The sequence below is a fragment of the Aspergillus glaucus genome, assembly GCF_001890805.1.
Source record: "Aspergillus glaucus CBS 516.65 unplaced genomic scaffold ASPGLscaffold_31, whole genome shotgun sequence".
Classification (NCBI taxonomy): Eukaryota; Fungi; Ascomycota; class Eurotiomycetes; order Eurotiales; family Aspergillaceae; genus Aspergillus; species Aspergillus glaucus.
Genome location: NW_019170483.1, coordinates 53,536 through 69,914, shown reverse-complemented (window position 1 = coordinate 69,914; position 16,379 = coordinate 53,536). Strand labels below are relative to the sequence as shown.

Below are 16,379 nucleotides of genomic sequence, written 5' to 3'. Positions count from 1 at the left end.
GAACCAGTTCAAAGTGCCTGAATAGACGGATGTAGATGATCAAGAATCCATGTATAAGAATCATGTATAAGAACTATTTTGACAAACTAAACCCGATGCTGCACCCACAACTAAACCTCTTAAGCAATAATCCTAATGATCCCATGATTCACTCACTATAGGGCCTGGTATGATTTTTCATCTTCAGGAATCTCGTCACAACACCCAGATTCTTCAATCCTATCTCCACGGAGCTTATCTCCAGGGAAGAGAGCCTCACCAGGCAGGAGATAGTCAATATTGCCCGCGTTCACCCATGTGAACATGTTGTCGTATAGGTCTGATGATCCAACTCGGTAGACCTTCTTGGTGTCACTACCAGCTGGGTAAGAGCTTTTACTGCTCTCATTCCATGCTTCATCACGACCAGAACAGAACATGATTATATTCCTACTGGCCGCCTCTCGAATCTGGGCTTCAAACGCCTTAATTTGCTTTTCATTCTTTTTGGTGATTTCGACTGTCCAACTCATGGAGATCACATGAACCTTGCGCTTAATAGCCCATTTTACGGCCTAAAGAGTTTTAGAATGAGTGATACACTATTTGACTGGTTTGGGAAGAGGAACAGACAACATACCTCAGCAGCCGATGCGGCTCGTGTTTCTTGAGATTCGGGGTCGAGCTTCGCAACATAGAGCCTGACTCCGGGGCACACGAATTGAATATATGTCGCCATGGCGGTCCCATGTCCACTGTCGGACGTATAGAAGGGTTTTTTTTTATAGAATTTTGGGGTACATCGGCCGGCCATCCCTCTTCAAAGCTTTCAAAAAGTAATTCATGCTCAGGACAAACACCGTCGTCAATCAAGGCAACTCTGATATCAGGATTACAATTGAAGGCTTCCTCCAATCGCGCAATATTCACACCGTGTCTGATTTCTTTGATGACCCCGAGCCATGGATGGCAACTTACTTCCTATTAGCAAGTGGATTGATCGCACCAGGCACTGAACACTTACTCCTCAATCTTCTGGTCTTTATCCGAAGACGGATCTTCCAAGCCACGAGGTGGATCGATGTGGTAATTGACCTGGATTTGACGCTCTGGTATCTCTTCAACTCGTTTTTTAAAATGCTCAGCATTACGCTTTGTCCGCTCGACGGTCTCAATTCCATCCTGTGAACAGTCAGTGATGAGAATTGGTTCTGTTCCTCCGGCTGGACTTACTGGGTTTATGTTTAATATAACCTTTTTCAGCTGGGAGTGCATTAGTGCTTTACCGTGATTGAGAGAGGGCAGGCGTCTTACTTTTTCAAGCCGGTGAAGGCCATCATTGCTGGACCAGCTCCAGAGAGTGCTGTCTTTACCGCTTGAGTATAAAGATACCTCCACAAGGTTTTTGGCTTGACCTTCCAGCAAGGTTTGGACGCAGATATCCTCCTTCTGCCAGTCCAGGTACCGGATATCATAGATCTTTAGACATCTCTCAATGACCTCATCGCTGCAGGGCCCGTCCTTGTCATCTCGGACAACCAGCTTGATGATTTGCTTCACCCCTTTAGTATCCTTTAGCCATTTCAAGACCGCCTCCAAATGGTCGGCATTTTCCTTTCTTCGTTGATCCCATGTATCCCTTGACATCGTAGCAGCAGGAACCAACCCCTGCATGCTCGAATTAGATAATCCAGTCCGCGCTGTCAGGGGTTGAAGTGTCATATCGACAATGGCAAGCCTTGAATTAAACTTTAGCATATCATGCGCCTCGAGAGTCATTTGGCTGAGAGGATTCTGGGGCATAAACCGGGTTCGCAGTTTAACTTCAATGCAATTCCGTGAAATCAGCGGTGACTCTTCAGGAGAAATTGAATGGGGTCTCACTCTTTCCCAATAGAATTCCGCATACCCTGTCAAAGCCTCCGAGTGATAGCAAGCACTCACATAAGTAGTCTTCCACAAGTTCTTGAAGATCCTGCGAGACTAGATCCTTCGTAAGCAGCCACAATGTCTCAACAACATTTTATAATCATATCACAGGCAGACAGAACGCGCAATTTAATTTTCTCTATAATTACAACTCTTCTCACTTTTCGAGAAAGAAGCAGAATATTAAACAACTACAATGTTCCAACCAAGCCAACTACACTTCCAATCCCACAACCCAGCCAACCCAACCACCATCCTCCTCATCCACGGCGCCTTCTGCTCCGGCTCCTACTGGGACCTCGTCACTCCCCATCTCTCAAAACACTACCACATCCTCGTCCCAGACCTCCCCAGTCACGGCAAATCCACCCATATAACCCCCTTCTCCATCGACTCCTCCATAGAGCATATCGCCAACCTAATCCGCACGCACACTATCACCAAATCAGCGCATATAATCGGTCACAGTCTCGGCGCACACGCTGCCATCAAACTCGCAACCACATATCCTGATCTCGTGAAAGATATCTTCATCTCCGGTTTCGCTATTTTCCCACCATCAGTGCTGGCGCCGTATATCCCGTACATCGCCTGGCCGGTCTTGCGGATTGAGAACCTTCTCCCCCGGTCACTGCTAAATTGGTTAATGGACGGCGCGGACCTCCCGCATCTTAACATGGATATCTGTACAGTGAAGTTGTGTCGGGAGATCACTTCGTCATTGACGGGTACTGAGTGGCCGGGTCCCTGGAAGATGAGGACATTGATTGTCGCGGCCGCGAAGGGTATCATTCCCTCTGCTGATAGCTGCGAGTATGCGAAGAGGCTGGCGGAGATTGGGAGGGAGGGGAATCAGGATACCATTGCGGTTGTGCATTGGGGGATGAGACATCCATGGAATCGACAGGCACCGGGGTTGTTTGCGGAGACAGCGATGGCGTGGTTTGAGGGGGGGGAGTTGGATGGAGAGTTTGTGGAGATCGAGTAAGATGGGTATTGATATATATGACCAAATATGGGAAATCAAATGCTTAATGGCAATATTAAATTAGGGATTTGCTATACCGACACCACCCCGGATCTACCGTGAAAAAAAAAAAAAAAAATAAACGTCGGACCGATTAGGCAAGCTCCGCCGGTCTGATTATATTGACCAGCGTATACACACATTCAGATAGACAAGCGCTTATTCTATCATTTATGGTGTCTATAGATATCAATGTCACACTTTAGTGTAATTCAAATTCCTCGCCTATAGCCTCGTACAGTCCGGATAATCGACTCCCCAACTTCCCCGACACGGACTCTAACCTCTTCATTGGTTTATCTGTTTCAGAAAAGATGAATAGAGTCAAAAATTTCGCTAGAAAGATAAGTTAGAGGGTGAGGCCGCTTTTGGTCGCGTGACCGAGGGTGATTTAGGTGTGTGCATAATAGATAGCGTGAGCTATCACCCAACATCACGCAGTACCTCGCAATTTCAATCCTTTGAAAACTTCATGGTTCACTATATGCTATGCAGGCACCGGTGATTGGCTATCATGCTTCCACTTCAAACACCGAGTCACTTGGCATATGCACATAGCCACAATTTGCTCTTTCTATCTGGAAACTTATGCACATTATAGGGGAATGGAAGCATTAGAGGAGGCAAATAGAACAGGAGAAGGGTAGCAGGGAGGGTAGCCTAATCTGAGTGTCAGCCTAGGCCACACCCATCCTGCTTTAAAACACGAGAGCACTGTGCTCAGAAACCCTGCGCATACAGGCGGTTGGGGCGAGGAAAAGGATCAGAAAGATTATAGAAGGGGGCGAGTGCCTCAGAAACTAATAGGGACGAGAGACTGTAGTATAGCAGCTAGCCTCGAGTCCATTAATCATGGTCTGTCATAGCTCTAGGGCTGGGTATGGACAATAAACTTGATTAAATAAATAATATGCACAGTATACTAAAGATCACTATGGCATGCTCCATTGTTTATCAAATAAACTATATCAGGAACTGATACTTGAGAGAAGATAGCATTGTTTAGCAATCTATCTGAAGTAACGTCCATTAAGAAATACATTAGACCAGAGATGAATGCGAGCTAGGACTAAGATACTGACATTCTTTCCCTTGGTAGGGACATGGGCCTAGGCGGCTCGCGCCGATAGCAGTTCGTATTTTGTTGCCGCATTGCTGCGCTTCGTGTCCAGCACAAGGCTGAGCTTTTGTGGTTGATAGTTGTTTCTGTTCTGTCCTCTATGCCATTCCAGTCTTCTCATTTCGAAGCATTGTTGAAAAACCATCAATTTCTGGTACTGTTGCTTGACTTCTTTCCAAGATCGTTTGTTTGTTATTGTTATCCACCTTAAGATCTGCCTTGGCTAGACCCCATTGTAAACATGTCTTGCACGCTGTGATGGCTTGACACCTTGACGTCGTGTATACGGATTGACGCTGCCCATACGGCCCAACACCACATATAGGACTAATAATGACAGACGCCACCGACATGAGTAGATTGCTGTCGTACCGTGGTCATAAAAACCCCTTCATCCTCTAAATAGGTTTCCATTTCTTTTCTTTTTCCGGACTCGATATTCTCGTCGATGGCTACAATAGTTTAGATAGGGATATCATTTCATCAGTATCTACTATTTCCGAGTCTGTAATAGATAACTGGTTGAAATTTCTAGTAACCAGTCGCCCCTTTGATCATATTCAGGATGACTTCTAGATAATGACAAATCTCTTCCCTTATATACACCTCAAAGGGGAGGAAGAAAATGATCAGATACACAAAGAGATAAGTGTGATCGTGAGGATCAGGGTGCAAGAGCTGGCTAAATGGAATTATTGCCACCTGATGTGTAGCAGCGACTTGAGCAACAACTTAAATGGAAACACTGCACGTATCCTTGGTTACATCTCACCATTGATGACACCTAGGTTACTCTAAAGAATAGCTTTCCGCCAGCTGAGGAACCAATCCAGCAGATACCTCCTTCTTTGAATGCAGTATATGAAAAGATTCTTGATCGAGTATCATCTGAACAAGTGCATACAGTGAGAAAATTTATTCAGATCATTGTTGCAGCACAGCGTCCCTTAACAACACAGGCTATGGCATTGGGCATTGCTATCCACCCCGAATCACGAACTACAGCACAAGCTGAATAAATCCAGCTGCCTTAGACGAGAAAATACGGCGGCTATGTGGTCTGTTTGTCTTCACCAATAGCTCAAAGATATACCTCATCCATCAGACAGCGAGAATTTCTCATCAGAAAGAAAGTCGCTGATCATCTGAATTCTGCATAATCTTGCATCCAAAAGATACTGAGAGCCTCTTGGCTAAGATCTGTATGCAATTTTGTTGATGGATGACTTAGAAGACAGTGAAGTTCAAAAGTGCTCTAATCTTCAAAGTTTTCTGAAATATTCAGCACAATATTGGCCTGAACTATGCAATTCATTTTATCTACTACTTATCGCGCTGTGACACTTGGTAAACATATTCTCATAACTCAAGACCATATTTCAAGATTCGTGCATCATTATTCAATTGGCAGCGACTGCTGGTGGTAGTACCAGTTGATGCCGATCGATGATAATATCCCACAATGAAGACAGCTGCCCATGTGGCGACTTATCGTCCTCTTTGATACGCTTGATATCATGGAAAAAGCTGCCTCCCTCTTTCACATCCCCAGGAATCAAGCTGTGTGGAATGGAGACCATGTCGGGGAAGTTGAAAAACGCGACAATCGAGAATTTATTCTGACCACTGTTGATATCGACATCATGGAAAGTCGGGGGGGTATTTGCCCTGTGACCAACGGTACAGGGTGGAGTGGTAAGGCTTCCGCTGTAACTACATAGCGCAGAACTGGTGTCTAACCTTATCTAGACAAAAAAATCTGGCTCCTACAATATGGGTTACCCGAGGGGATGGGTGCATTGTCTGATACAGAGCTATCAAAGAGCTTGCGAGGACACTGCCCTCGGATAGCTGAATTAGCGAGCAAAAAGGATATCCAGGCACGGATATTAACTATGGATAATATTGATGAAATACTTAGGGAGATTACTGAGGTCTACTAGCGTGAGCTAAGTTAGATAGGTGCATGGTAGATGCGGAGAAGGAATAGAGCCCTGAGGCGGTTGGGACTGTGGGGGGTTAATCAGGGTCCAGCCATCGATGGTCGGACCGAGGCCAGGGAGCCACCGGAAGTCAGCGTGTATGCACAGGCTATATAGAGAAGCACCTGCCAGTGTACGCACAATATTCAAAAATATACCTGCATTCCCCATTTGTCAATTGTATGTACATCGTTCAGTTCCTACTCCCACACGATAGCCCTTCACGATCAATACGTTCAATCAAGTATTGGTTATATTTTCAGTTCAGACTTGTCTTGTTTCTCTATTCATTACCTCCATCGAAGACACTTGTCTACCGGAACCTAGTTGGGGGAGGGGCGATATACTCAGCAATGCGTTGTTATGATCAGCTGGCCATTGGTTAATATACGGTTTTTTTCTTCTTTTTTTCATGAGACACCATTCCAGCTTGGGATTGCACTTTGGTGGAACCTAAGTATAGCTAGAACCCTAGGTACAATACGAGGAAAGCCAAGTTTGTGACAGTTAGCTGAGGCCGAAATATGTCACACCATCTCCCCGGAGACAAAAGAGTTCAAGCCAACCATCGCTCCCTATCTGTCCCCGCTTTCAATATAACATAAGAAACCTGGAGATGGTAACTAGACTGCGACATATCCTCATCCACGGATACCACTTTGGTATCCACATCCAAAATTAATCCCTTCTCGCAGATCGATCTTTTTGACCCCACAAGCCAGTTCTCTACATTTGTTGCGCATCTAGCGGTAAGTTGATATGTGCTTATTGGTCTCTCTCTCTCTCTCTCTTTTTTTTTTTTTTTTTTTTTTTTTTGTTAAAGATTGATTTGACGTTCCTAGATACACAATGCTGGGCTTATGAATGCTATACTTGCTCTTGCATCCCAGCATCTTGCATTGAATACTTGGCTAGATGAAAACAATATTCCAAATAAGGAGGAAGAAGCTCTTCAATATTATCATCAGACTCTTTACTATGTGCAAAGAGCCATGCAATACCCTAGCTACCAGACAAGTCTGGAGCTCCTCACAATGACACTGATTATTTCTGCCTATGAAATGCTTGACAATTCCACCAACGACTGGGAATGGCACCTTGAAGGAGTATTCCTAATTCAGAGGTCCCAGACCATCCATGGAGAATCCAGTGGACTGCATTCAGCTGTGTGGTGGGTATGGCTCTGCCAGGACATTTGGGCCGCTTTTTGAGAAAAACACAAGACTTTTACATTCTGGATACCACAGAAACCACTTTCTGCACTATCACCACATGAACTCGCTACGCGCGCAATCTACATTACCACAAAGGTACTTAGCTACTGTGCTGAAGCCATGACTGAAGAAAACATCCAGCCTCAGATTCATGAGGCAAGTTGTCACGGAGCTCAGCCAGGTTAATGGAACATCAACTCATGTGTTCTACCTAGGTAGCTATCGACGAGAATAATTGACATGAGGAAGGAAGAAAGGAGGTAACGCTGTAGTTATCAATAAAGCAAACAACTGCAACTCACGTGACAGCCAGCCAATGTGACCAGGCCGTCACACAAGTTGTCTTCACACCATGCTGGATGACTGGCAACAACACCTGACTGTCGAGTTTTCCCCATTGCTGCTCAGTCAGCGTGAACAATCATCTTGTTTTTGACTGAACTGGATCCGCCCTCCTGCATTTGGTATGTATCTGTGACGGCTCAACGACCAGGCAAACAGTGCCAACATGCCAAAAGATGCCATACAAGCAATATGGACAAACAAGGGCTCAAGCCGCATCGCACAAAGGCTTATATAGAGACTGCACTCGCCAGATAGATTTCCTCTCCTTTTTCCTTCTCAGATTCGATATTCTCGTTGATGGCTACAATAGTCAAGATAGGAATTCAGTTCGTTATTATCTTCTATTCCGAGCCCGTGACAGTATCAGCCATCGGCCCTACACCTCCATAAACTGACATAACTTTGTAGCTGTGGTGATTCAATTTTTCAGTGTCTCACACATGCTTTTACTTGCCCACGAGCCCAGCATGGAAGGGCTTGACCAGTACCTCAAGCGACAGATAATAAGGCAATGTGTGGAGAATATCTGTGGTATTGCAAGAACTTTGAAAGATGCCGCTTCTAGTTTGATGTCATCACAGGCTTTATTTATTGGTGCGTGATATGTTGTGATCTATCTAGACAAGGTGGGCTAATTAAGGCATAGCGGGAACCTTTACGCAAGGGAATCATGCCCGAGAAGCTATCTTGGAACTGTTAGAGTCCTGCCGAGAGCAAACCAGCTGGCCAGTTAAATCTTTGGGAGTTGAGTTACAGCAGCTGTCACGGGCTCGGAATAGAAGATAATAACGAACTGAATTCCTATCTTGACTATTGTAGCCATCAACGAGAATATCGAATCTGGGAAGGAAAAAGGAGAGGAAATCTATCTGGCGAGTGCAGTCTCTATATAAGCCTTTGTGCGATGCGGCTTGAGCCCTTGTTTGTCCATATTGCTTGTATGGCATCTTTTGGCATGTTGGCACTGTTTGCCTGGTTGTTGAGCCGTCACAGCAGCTTTGGGAAAGCATTGAGCCTGCCAAAGTCACAGCAGCCAAAAGAGTGTCCATGTAGTATTTTCCTACCAATTTGGTATCTTTGTGCAAAAAATGCCTTTTTTGTTGCCTGACAGGTTTATATTCCAAGCAATGCTCCCTTTACTCTTGTTCCTAGTTGAACTCTCCACAGTCGGTGCTCATTGAGGGCAAAAATTTCCCCATTTCTCCCAAAACAGAAGTTTGCGACTTCACCACCAATTAAAATACAACCCAAGAGAGTGCCCCCTGAGGACCAGGTATTTATCCTATCCCCACAGCCACTATAGATATTTTCACTGAGATCGCACTTGATTCCATCTGGGATCCCCTGGTCTGCCATAGCAAAGACCCGACAATTTGTGAGACACAGCTCTCCATGAGATATAGATAAATCAAAGGCGTAACTAGAAAGAATCTCACCATTAGCAATGCCGACCAAATACAAAAATATAGCATGATGGCAAAGGCATGTACATTGAAGATACTCGCTGATTATCAATCGTCCCGTCGCCATGAACCCGGTCAGTATCCGTGATATATACAACCTTCTCATCGGGCGAAAAACAGATACCATTTAGCCGGCCAAATCCATCTGCCATAGCCCGAATGCATCCATTATTTGGACACCACCAGTATACCTGATTGGGTAAGCACGGCGTCGGCCGATATCCCTGCTCATAGCCGTAAATAGGATCCGTGAACCAGACTGAGCCATCCGTATACACTACCACGTCATTGACAGAATTAAATGGCCGGCCAAAAAAGTCCTGTTTCACAAGTTCCAATTCATATGGAGCTGTCATAGACATGCGGTATAATCCGATCAGTTCAGTCATAGACCCTTGTGTGCAAAAGAGCATGTGGTGCTTGCCATAGTTAATACCTCTGTTGGCCATGGGGATTTTGGTGGGAATTTCCTTGCAGGTGACTTCTGGGTTCTGACTCAGATCAACATGGGTGGTGCATACTTTTTGCTGTCCATTCAGGCCGGTGCATCAGTTGCTGGTGATGAAGAGGTTGTTTGTAGTAGGGTTGTATACACTGGCCTCATGGGTGAAAGTGTAGTCATGGCTTTCTGCTAATAGTTCCAGCGATGGATCTGGGCCGATGATTGCGCTGAATTGCTCATCATGGGCTTGGAAGGATGTGTTGGTGGTTTTGGACATCCCATGATGTACTGATTTGTAGTTTTGTGGTTGATGTTGCTCCAGAGGGGAGGAACAAACAAGAAACTGGTATAAGGTCTGTTATACGGCGACAGCAGAATCAAGGAGCTTGTAAATAATGAGGAGAAAAACAGAGACCAACACAACTTTGAAAGGTGCCAATGGCTGAAGGGGGACAATTGGGATCTCGTAGAGAAGACGCTAGTGGGGCAGCCTCAGTGCTCGTCTCAGGGACATCTCCGATCGTCCCTAACCATACCATCTCCATTGTAACTCACCACTCTTAAATAGGTTGACCAGCCACTCAAGCCACAATGATTACGACATTGTCTTTTTCTACGCTTCCATCTAGTGATTTCCTTCAATCCCCAGAATGTCCTGGGAAGACGCGAACCGCCATAAATGCATTCTACGTGACGCCAAAGCCGGCCGGTATGGCGTCATTGCTGCCATCGCCTACAACATTGAACAGGTCCTGGGTCTCGTCCGGGCCGCCGAAACCGCTCACTCCCCCCTCATTATCCAATTCTTCCCCTGGGCAATTGAAGTCACTGATGGCTTGCTGGTGCGGACGGCCGCGGACACCGCTCAACGCGCAAGTGTGCCCATCAGTACCCACCTCGACCATGCACAGTTGGAAACTATCATCAAACAGGCAGCTGATCTGCCCTTTGATAGTATCATGGTTGACATGTCGCACTTCGAGAAGGAAGTCAACTTAAAGAAGACCCGCAAGCTGGTGCAATATTGCAACGAGCGCCAGAAAGTGACCGAAGCAGAGCTGGGGCGTATTGAAGGAGGCGAGGATGGAGTCATGGACACTGCGGGGCTGAAGGCGTGTATGACAACTGTGGAGGAGGTGGACGAGTTTGTTGATACGGGTGTTGATTCGAACACGCCAAAAGATTTTCTGCTAATACACCAATACTCTTTGTTGGGAGATACAGCTAGTACATAGCATATTACTCGGGGTACTCCAAAGTACAAGAGTTCTTTGTATGACTCCAGATCTACAGTGGAGTGATTTCTATCATTGGGCGGGGATTCTGGATCTCCACAAGCGCCCTGGACAATTGTAGATCCACTATCCCGCTTAGTGTAAAGAAATAGATCCAGACATGTCCGAAGTACGGAAGATGGACCTGGCAGGGTCAGACCAGGACAGACAAGGTGACAGCGGCCAAGTGAGAGGTTGATCGAGAACCTTAGGCGTTCGTAGGTTTAATTGCATGATCCTGATTTGGAGCCCCCTATGGGGAATCTGGGATAGGGTCCGGTTTGGAGACTCAGAAGACTACATAGTATTGCTTCCAGCCCTAAGCGGAAATATGATATCATCTTTCTATTTATAAGGATAGGCCTATGATACAAAATAAAACAATCCCCAAAGTCATCGCAAGAAGTCATGCTCAGCAAAAAGTTAAAAGCAGAATAAACAAGAGGGTATCTATGCCATGCCATGGTAAAAAGGAGAGAAGAATAAACAACTGCCAACCATGCTATTCCAATCGAGACCAAAAAAATACTATAGTTCAGGCCTGCGGTGCCGTATCAAAACCAACTTCTTTTCCGGCTTTTCTGCACGACGTGGCTGAACTGCACGCCGGTTGATAAGAGGGTCGATTTCAAAGTAACTGCGGCGTCCGGTATTGGCTTTGTCGCAGTAGCGAGAGCTGACATATCGGAACTTTGTAAAGGGATCTGGATCCGGTAGACCTGTGTCGCGCCCATGAAGATAATCAAAAAGGTTTGCAATGACACCCCCGAATAGTAGCGTTGTTTGCTTCGCGGTAACGCGGTCCTGCTCAGAATCCTTTGAGAAACTGTAATCACGAGCGATTCCTTCAATTTTCACTTGAAGCGGTTTTTCCTTGCGCGAGTCCTCTCTGTGAAACCAGTTGTTTGCTTCTTTTAGTCTCGCTTGAACAGCCATAACGGGTCTTCCGGACGACAAGGGCTCAGGTAAAAGCGCATTCGGAGGCGGGTATGGAAGTCCTGGGGGAGGTTTCAGAGCTCTTCCGGCGGCTGTAGACATGCTCTTCGGCCTGTGCCTAGTATCCACTGCTTCTGCCTTTGTTAGCCTAAATTCTGGGGTTATACAACTGATAGCTTACCAGGCTTGGTGGATTCGACTTTAGGACTGCTCATGATTGGCACTTGACCATTCCGGATGCGTTTGTCAGGCGTCTGTGAGCTCAAAATGTCGCCTGGTTCCTTCTCTCGAGCCTCGTTCGGCTCGCCCGGCGGTCCCTGGGAAGCAGCCCGCTTGCCACTCAACTCGGACTTCTCAAGAACGACGTCGACGAAGGCTTCGAGTCCCTCTTTCCGCTTGCCGTTATCTGCAACCGCTTCTTGCTGCTTCATCCATGCGGGGAAAGCGTCATAGTCTTCTTGTCGTCTTCGAAACGCATCCCTAAGTTCTCGGTTCTCTTCTTCCTCCGTCCTTTGCCTAGAAGCAGGTATTGACTTTCGCGAGTACTCGGGGGGCGTCAATCGCTCTTCTGAGCTAACTGTGCTTTGCTGAGCGCTTGGCTCGACGCGAGCTTCATCCTCTTCAACTTTCTTCAGCACTGCCTCCTTCATATCTCGCCTCTTTTCTTCGTCCGTCTTAGCAGAGGTTTTTGACTTTTGCGAAGAACCAGCATGCTTCCTCTTTGTATCTTCGTGAGCGGCGCCTATCTGAGCGGGCATATGTTCAGCGTGTCCCTCGGTTTGCGTTGCTAAATGCATATTTTGATAACGCGGATACAGTTGCAAATGCCGATAAGGCGCCACATTGTATGGACGTCCATAAGCCCCATCATAGGCAGGGAAGGCTGATTCCGGCATATAGCCACCCTCAATGGGATAACCCTGACTGAAGGACCCAGGCTTGACTGTAGCTGACGAATTGGTCGAGGTAGCTGTGGGCGTAACTGAATATGCAGAATATGGTGCAAATGTTGGATATTGGTATGCTGGATATCCTGAATAATAGCCGTATGCCGAAGGCGAATAATACTGCGAAGCGTAGCCCTCGGAGTAGCTTAGAGGATTATACTGTAAGGGTCCGAACAGGCGAGAATCTGGCCCGCTTATAGGGTCGCTCATGTTCTGCGGACGCGAGATGGATTCCCTAGACGACTCGCTCGTATGGCTTTGTGGCGTGCCCTGGTCACTGGGGCTATAGAAATAAGAAGAACGACTGCGAGACCTATCCGGACTCTCATCCAACTCCTCCTCCGGGATATCTTGGCTTCCATCTTGCGCCATACGCGAACGAGACACTGGCTGTGATCTCCACGACCTTGCGTCCGGACTTGGGTCAAGGATAGAGGGAATCGGTTGAGTGGACGTCGTAGGGTCAAATCTTGCAATAGGAGCAGCCGAAGCAGACCTGCGAGAGGAGTGGTGGGGCTTGATGGGGCGCCTTGTTGTCATGGTGAGAGCGTTTAGCCGGGGTGTTGATGCGAACGAATAGATAGAACGGCGACGAAGGTATATCCAAAGCAAATCTGCGTATATATGCCTGACTCTAGTCGTAAGAGGGCGGTCGTATGATCGTAGGGAAGGAGAGGGGGCGCTGGAGTCTGGGGAAACGGTGAATGGAAGCTGGCTAGGGAAGAACAACACAATTAGTGAAGGCCATGTCTTCTGGTGTGGAGATTGGCTTACCTATGGAAAAGCTTCAAGTGTAACTTGGAATTGCAGCAGCAGCATAACCTGGGTTGAGCGGGAGTGGAAGTACGAAAGAGGAGGGTCTTCTGGGGAAACAATGCGCTTGCCCAAAAGGGAAAGAATAAAGAAGGCCGCTGCACGCAACAACAACGATGGCAATAAATCTATGATAAAGGAGAATATATTTAGCAAGTGCATGGTGTACCTAAATGTGACTGACTCCCTTACTGCTAATTATACCATAGGAATGTCGAAGATAGAGTAATCAGGTCTTCTCCACGCCCTATTCTTGGACTATAGCTCGGCCATTCCTAGATGATATTGCATCTGCAATCGCTATTTCAAGCAGCGACAATTGCCATCACCTTCCATATTCTGCAGCCATGGCGAGGAAAGGGCGAAATATGCCTTCTAATTTTCAGTCACCTTCTGACGACGCTTCGATTGCTTCTTATACGTCTGCCAAGTCATCCTGAAGCCTACTACTTTTATTGAAAATTATCGGAATACAAGACCATGGAAATTCCCCAGGATGTTAGTGCACTTCGACACCTTTCCTTGCGCGGAAGTCACTGACGCTATGCTGGTCGAAGCTGCAAATAGTGACAACTATGGGATTTGGGGACCAGGATCCTACAGCCCTGGTAAGCGAGACCCAGCATCTTCGTTTTCCTATTGCTAACAAGTTACCAGGAATGCCAATGAAACTCAATGCACGAAGTCTTCAAGAATGGTACCTTCCCGAGTCTTCGAACAGCCTGTAGACTTCTGTTGACGGAAACCTTGCTATCACGTTTTCTTGTTGTCGCTATAAGGATGGAAAGCCCGCGTGATGGGTTACTCAACAATCTGTCGTACAACTGCTGAGCTTGGTCGACTTCTTGACTCAGAATCCTCTCCTTTGTAGAACTTTCAAGACGTTCTGAGCGAGTTCACGGTGGACTACACGACGATTGGATTCCACACATGCCAATCTACATTTTACCCGGAGAAGGTTCCAATTGCCACGGTACTCGTGCAGGCCAAAGCTTCTTGTAGACAAGAAATATCGCGAATGCGGCCTGGCTAGCGGTTTTCTCAGGTCGCTCCAAATGGAAGATGATGAGGTATTTAAGTTCTCGTCCAGCTGCTTATCTAGAGCTGGATTCTCCTCGAAGTGTAAATACAACCTTCCTTTTCTGGTTACTATGCAGAACCTAAATCTGATACTGACCACGTGCAGACCTCATCGACAACATTCCTCTGGGATTTATGAGAGATACAGTGCGGCAGATATAATGAAGGATTCTCCGATACCCTACGTCAAAGAGCTAGCTTGCGAGACACTCTCTTCAACTCTACTGACACTCGAAACTGGTTTCTTCGTGGATCACGGTGAGGCCCCGAGAGCTCTTGGAAATAAAGCGCCTTGACGCTGAAGAAGCCTTCGTCCAACTACATATATGGTCTTATGTATACTTCAGCAAATTGTGCGAATTGGAGGTAGTTGTGGGTTGCCACACGGACTTGGCCTGGGCTTCATAGTCCAGAGCTTCGGTGTGTTTGTACGATGATTCAATATGCCTTCCTGTCACTCTCTGTTATTACTAATTCATGTGTGATTTTTGAAGAGCAAGTCACGGTACCGGATCACTCTTGCTCTTTCTATTGAGATACTCATTTATAGCGCTCAACTACACCCTTTTCAATTCCGTACTACCCCTGTAGTAACCGGCCGTTGTAAGCCCCAGGTCGAGATCACTGGCTACACAGGTGTGTCAAAAATCACTGAGAACTTCGTAGAAAATGGCAATTATGTTCCTGTAAAAGGACTCAATCTGCTATGATACACAAAATAAACAAAATCCCATATCCAAAACCCATACTAAAGCCCAATATTATCGAGTCATAGAATCAAAGTCAATAACGCATTAGTCGTAACATGTTGCCCCCAAACAGACAACCATTAGCGCTGAGTTCCAAGAGTAGCGCGGTTGTCCAAGTCCGAGTCAACGCGAGGATCCAACTTGTTGGTCAAGTTGGAGTTGTGAGGTCCTGCGGTCGAGCTCGGGTTGTTGTAGCTGCTACCACCCTGAGCGCCACCGCCAAAGGCCTGGTGACGAGCGCGGTTTTCATTGTCGGAGTCCACTCTGTAAAATTTGTTAATAACTCCGTAAGTTCATCTCTGAAATTGTATGAAAATACGTACTTACCTCGGGTCCAACTTGTTCGCCAAGTTGGAGCTGTGACGGCCAGTGTCAGTGACACTCGAACCACCACCATGGCCTATGCCACCAGTTCCTGCGCCGGCGCTGTCAGTCTGGTTGCCATAGCCTCCGGTCTCAGATCCGTATTTGCCGGCTCCAGAGCTATAGTTGGACTTGCTGCCGTAGCTGTCGGCACCCGAGTCATATCCACCCGTCTTGGAAGAGGGGTAGTTGTCCGTTCCAGAGGTGTATTTGTCCGATCCGGAGCCGTAGTTTCCGGACTGGTGACTACCGTAGCCGCCAGTGTTCGAAGATCCGTATTTGTCCGATCCAGAGCCGTAGTTTCCAGACTGCTGACCACCATAGCCGCCAGTGTTCGAAGATCCATATTTGTCCGATCCGGAGCCGTAGTTTCCAGACTGCTGACTACCATAACCACCAGTGTTTGAGGATCCGTATTTGTCGGTTGCGGCTCCAAAGTTGCCAGTCTGATGGGAGCCATAGTTCCCGGTCTTGGGGGAGGCGATGTTGTCATGTCCGCCGTAGCTTCCAGACTGCTTGTTACCACTGCCATAACCGCCAGTGTTTGAGGATCCGTAGTTGCCAGCACCTGAGCCAGCACCCGAGCCATAGTCACCACGGCCTGCGCCGGAGCCGTAGTTACCATGAGGGGAACTGTAGTCGCTGGCACCGGTGCTGTAGTTGCCAGTGTCCTTTCCGTAGCTGCCAGTGTCCTTGCCGTAGCTACCAGTGTCCTT

The 16,379-nt window shown here is 46.9% G+C and overlaps 9 protein-coding genes across 9 annotated transcripts in view; 5 read left to right on the top strand and 4 right to left on the bottom strand.

Moving 5' to 3' along the window:
* Positions 1 to 33: 33 nt before the first annotated feature.
* Positions 34 to 1,701, bottom strand: ASPGLDRAFT_85848 (uncharacterized protein; the record flags this gene model as incomplete). Its single annotated transcript, XM_022550349.1, has 5 exons — positions 34 to 554; positions 620 to 734; positions 1,004 to 1,161; positions 1,213 to 1,242; positions 1,294 to 1,701. The coding sequence occupies 5 exons, from the start codon at positions 1,699 to 1,701 to the stop codon at positions 156 to 158; spliced, it is 1,110 nt and encodes a 369-aa protein (XP_022396094.1). The 3' UTR covers positions 34 to 155.
* A 368-nt stretch (positions 1,702 to 2,069) lies between these two features.
* On the top strand, positions 2,070 to 2,988 carry ASPGLDRAFT_52657 (alpha/beta fold hydrolase). The gene has a single exon (XM_022547810.1). The coding sequence runs from the start codon at positions 2,105 to 2,107 to the stop codon at positions 2,894 to 2,896; it is 792 nt and encodes a 263-aa protein (XP_022396093.1). The 5' UTR covers positions 2,070 to 2,104; the 3' UTR covers positions 2,897 to 2,988.
* Positions 2,989 to 6,717: 3,729 nt separating this feature from the next.
* On the top strand, positions 6,718 to 7,609 carry ASPGLDRAFT_1047817 (uncharacterized protein). Its single transcript, XM_022539478.1, has 4 exons — positions 6,718 to 6,754; positions 6,861 to 7,212; positions 7,285 to 7,407; positions 7,467 to 7,609. The coding sequence occupies exons 2-4, from the start codon at positions 6,898 to 6,900 to the stop codon at positions 7,488 to 7,490; spliced, it is 462 nt and encodes a 153-aa protein (XP_022396092.1). The 5' UTR covers positions 6,718 to 6,754; positions 6,861 to 6,897; the 3' UTR covers positions 7,491 to 7,609.
* A 291-nt stretch (positions 7,610 to 7,900) lies between these two features.
* ASPGLDRAFT_52655 (uncharacterized protein) lies at positions 7,901 to 8,582 on the top strand. The gene is made up of 2 exons (XM_022547809.1): positions 7,901 to 8,190; positions 8,243 to 8,582. Exons 1-2 carry the CDS (start codon positions 8,037 to 8,039, stop codon positions 8,380 to 8,382), a joined length of 294 nt encoding a protein of 97 aa, XP_022396091.1. The 5' UTR covers positions 7,901 to 8,036; the 3' UTR covers positions 8,383 to 8,582.
* A 127-nt stretch (positions 8,583 to 8,709) lies between these two features.
* Positions 8,710 to 9,778, bottom strand: ASPGLDRAFT_70117 (SMP-30/gluconolactonase/LRE family protein; the record flags this gene model as incomplete). Its single annotated transcript, XM_022549444.1, has 3 exons — positions 8,710 to 9,016; positions 9,087 to 9,586; positions 9,653 to 9,778. The coding sequence occupies 3 exons, from the start codon at positions 9,776 to 9,778 to the stop codon at positions 8,710 to 8,712; spliced, it is 933 nt and encodes a 310-aa protein (XP_022396090.1).
* Positions 9,779 to 10,058: 280 nt separating this feature from the next.
* On the top strand, positions 10,059 to 10,777 carry ASPGLDRAFT_52652 (class II fructose-bisphosphate aldolase). The gene has a single exon (XM_022547808.1). It carries the CDS (start codon positions 10,152 to 10,154, stop codon positions 10,734 to 10,736), a length of 585 nt encoding a protein of 194 aa, XP_022396089.1. The 5' UTR covers positions 10,059 to 10,151; the 3' UTR covers positions 10,737 to 10,777.
* A 526-nt stretch (positions 10,778 to 11,303) lies between these two features.
* ASPGLDRAFT_39907 (uncharacterized protein) lies at positions 11,304 to 13,198 on the bottom strand (the record flags this gene model as incomplete). The annotated part of the gene is made up of 2 exons (XM_022545145.1): positions 11,304 to 11,845; positions 11,893 to 13,198. The coding sequence occupies 2 exons, from the start codon at positions 13,196 to 13,198 to the stop codon at positions 11,304 to 11,306; spliced, it is 1,848 nt and encodes a 615-aa protein (XP_022396088.1).
* A 769-nt stretch (positions 13,199 to 13,967) lies between these two features.
* ASPGLDRAFT_39906 (uncharacterized protein) lies at positions 13,968 to 14,199 on the top strand (the record flags this gene model as incomplete). Its single annotated transcript, XM_022545144.1, has 2 exons — positions 13,968 to 14,079; positions 14,129 to 14,199. The coding sequence occupies 2 exons, from the start codon at positions 13,968 to 13,970 to the stop codon at positions 14,197 to 14,199; spliced, it is 183 nt and encodes a 60-aa protein (XP_022396087.1).
* Positions 14,200 to 15,107: 908 nt separating this feature from the next.
* dprA (putative cell surface protein) overlaps positions 15,108 to 16,379 on the bottom strand; it is a 1,982-nt gene continuing 710 nt past the window's right edge. The window contains exons 4-5 of the mRNA XM_022539477.1: positions 15,628 to 16,379; positions 15,108 to 15,564 (exon numbers count right to left, since the gene is read on the bottom strand). The exon at positions 15,628 to 16,379 is cut by the window's right edge and continues 1 nt beyond it. Of these exons, the coding sequence (XP_022396086.1) occupies positions 15,381 to 15,564; positions 15,628 to 16,379 (936 nt within the window). The 3' untranslated portion in view covers positions 15,108 to 15,380. The remainder of the gene's footprint in view (positions 15,565 to 15,627) is intronic.

Coding starts and splice junctions, on each gene's coding strand:
- ASPGLDRAFT_52657 (XM_022547810.1), top strand. CDS start 2,105: ATGTTCCAACCAAGCCAACTACACTTCCAATCCCACAACCCAGCCAAC.
- ASPGLDRAFT_52652 (XM_022547808.1), top strand. CDS start 10,152: ATGTCCTGGGAAGACGCGAACCGCCATAAATGCATTCTACGTGACGCC.
- ASPGLDRAFT_52655 (XM_022547809.1), top strand. CDS start 8,037: ATGCTTTTACTTGCCCACGAGCCCAGCATGGAAGGGCTTGACCAGTAC. Junction 8,191..8,242: donor ATCACAGGCTTTATTTATTG/GTGCGTGATATG, acceptor ATTAAGGCATAG/CGGGAACCTTTACGCAAGGG.
- ASPGLDRAFT_1047817 (XM_022539478.1), top strand. CDS start 6,898: ATGAATGCTATACTTGCTCTTGCATCCCAGCATCTTGCATTGAATACT. Junction 7,213..7,284: donor TGCATTCAGCTGTGTGGTGG/GTATGGCTCTGC, acceptor TGGATACCACAG/AAACCACTTTCTGCACTATC. Junction 7,408..7,466: donor TCCAGCCTCAGATTCATGAG/GCAAGTTGTCAC, acceptor TGTTCTACCTAG/GTAGCTATCGACGAGAATAA.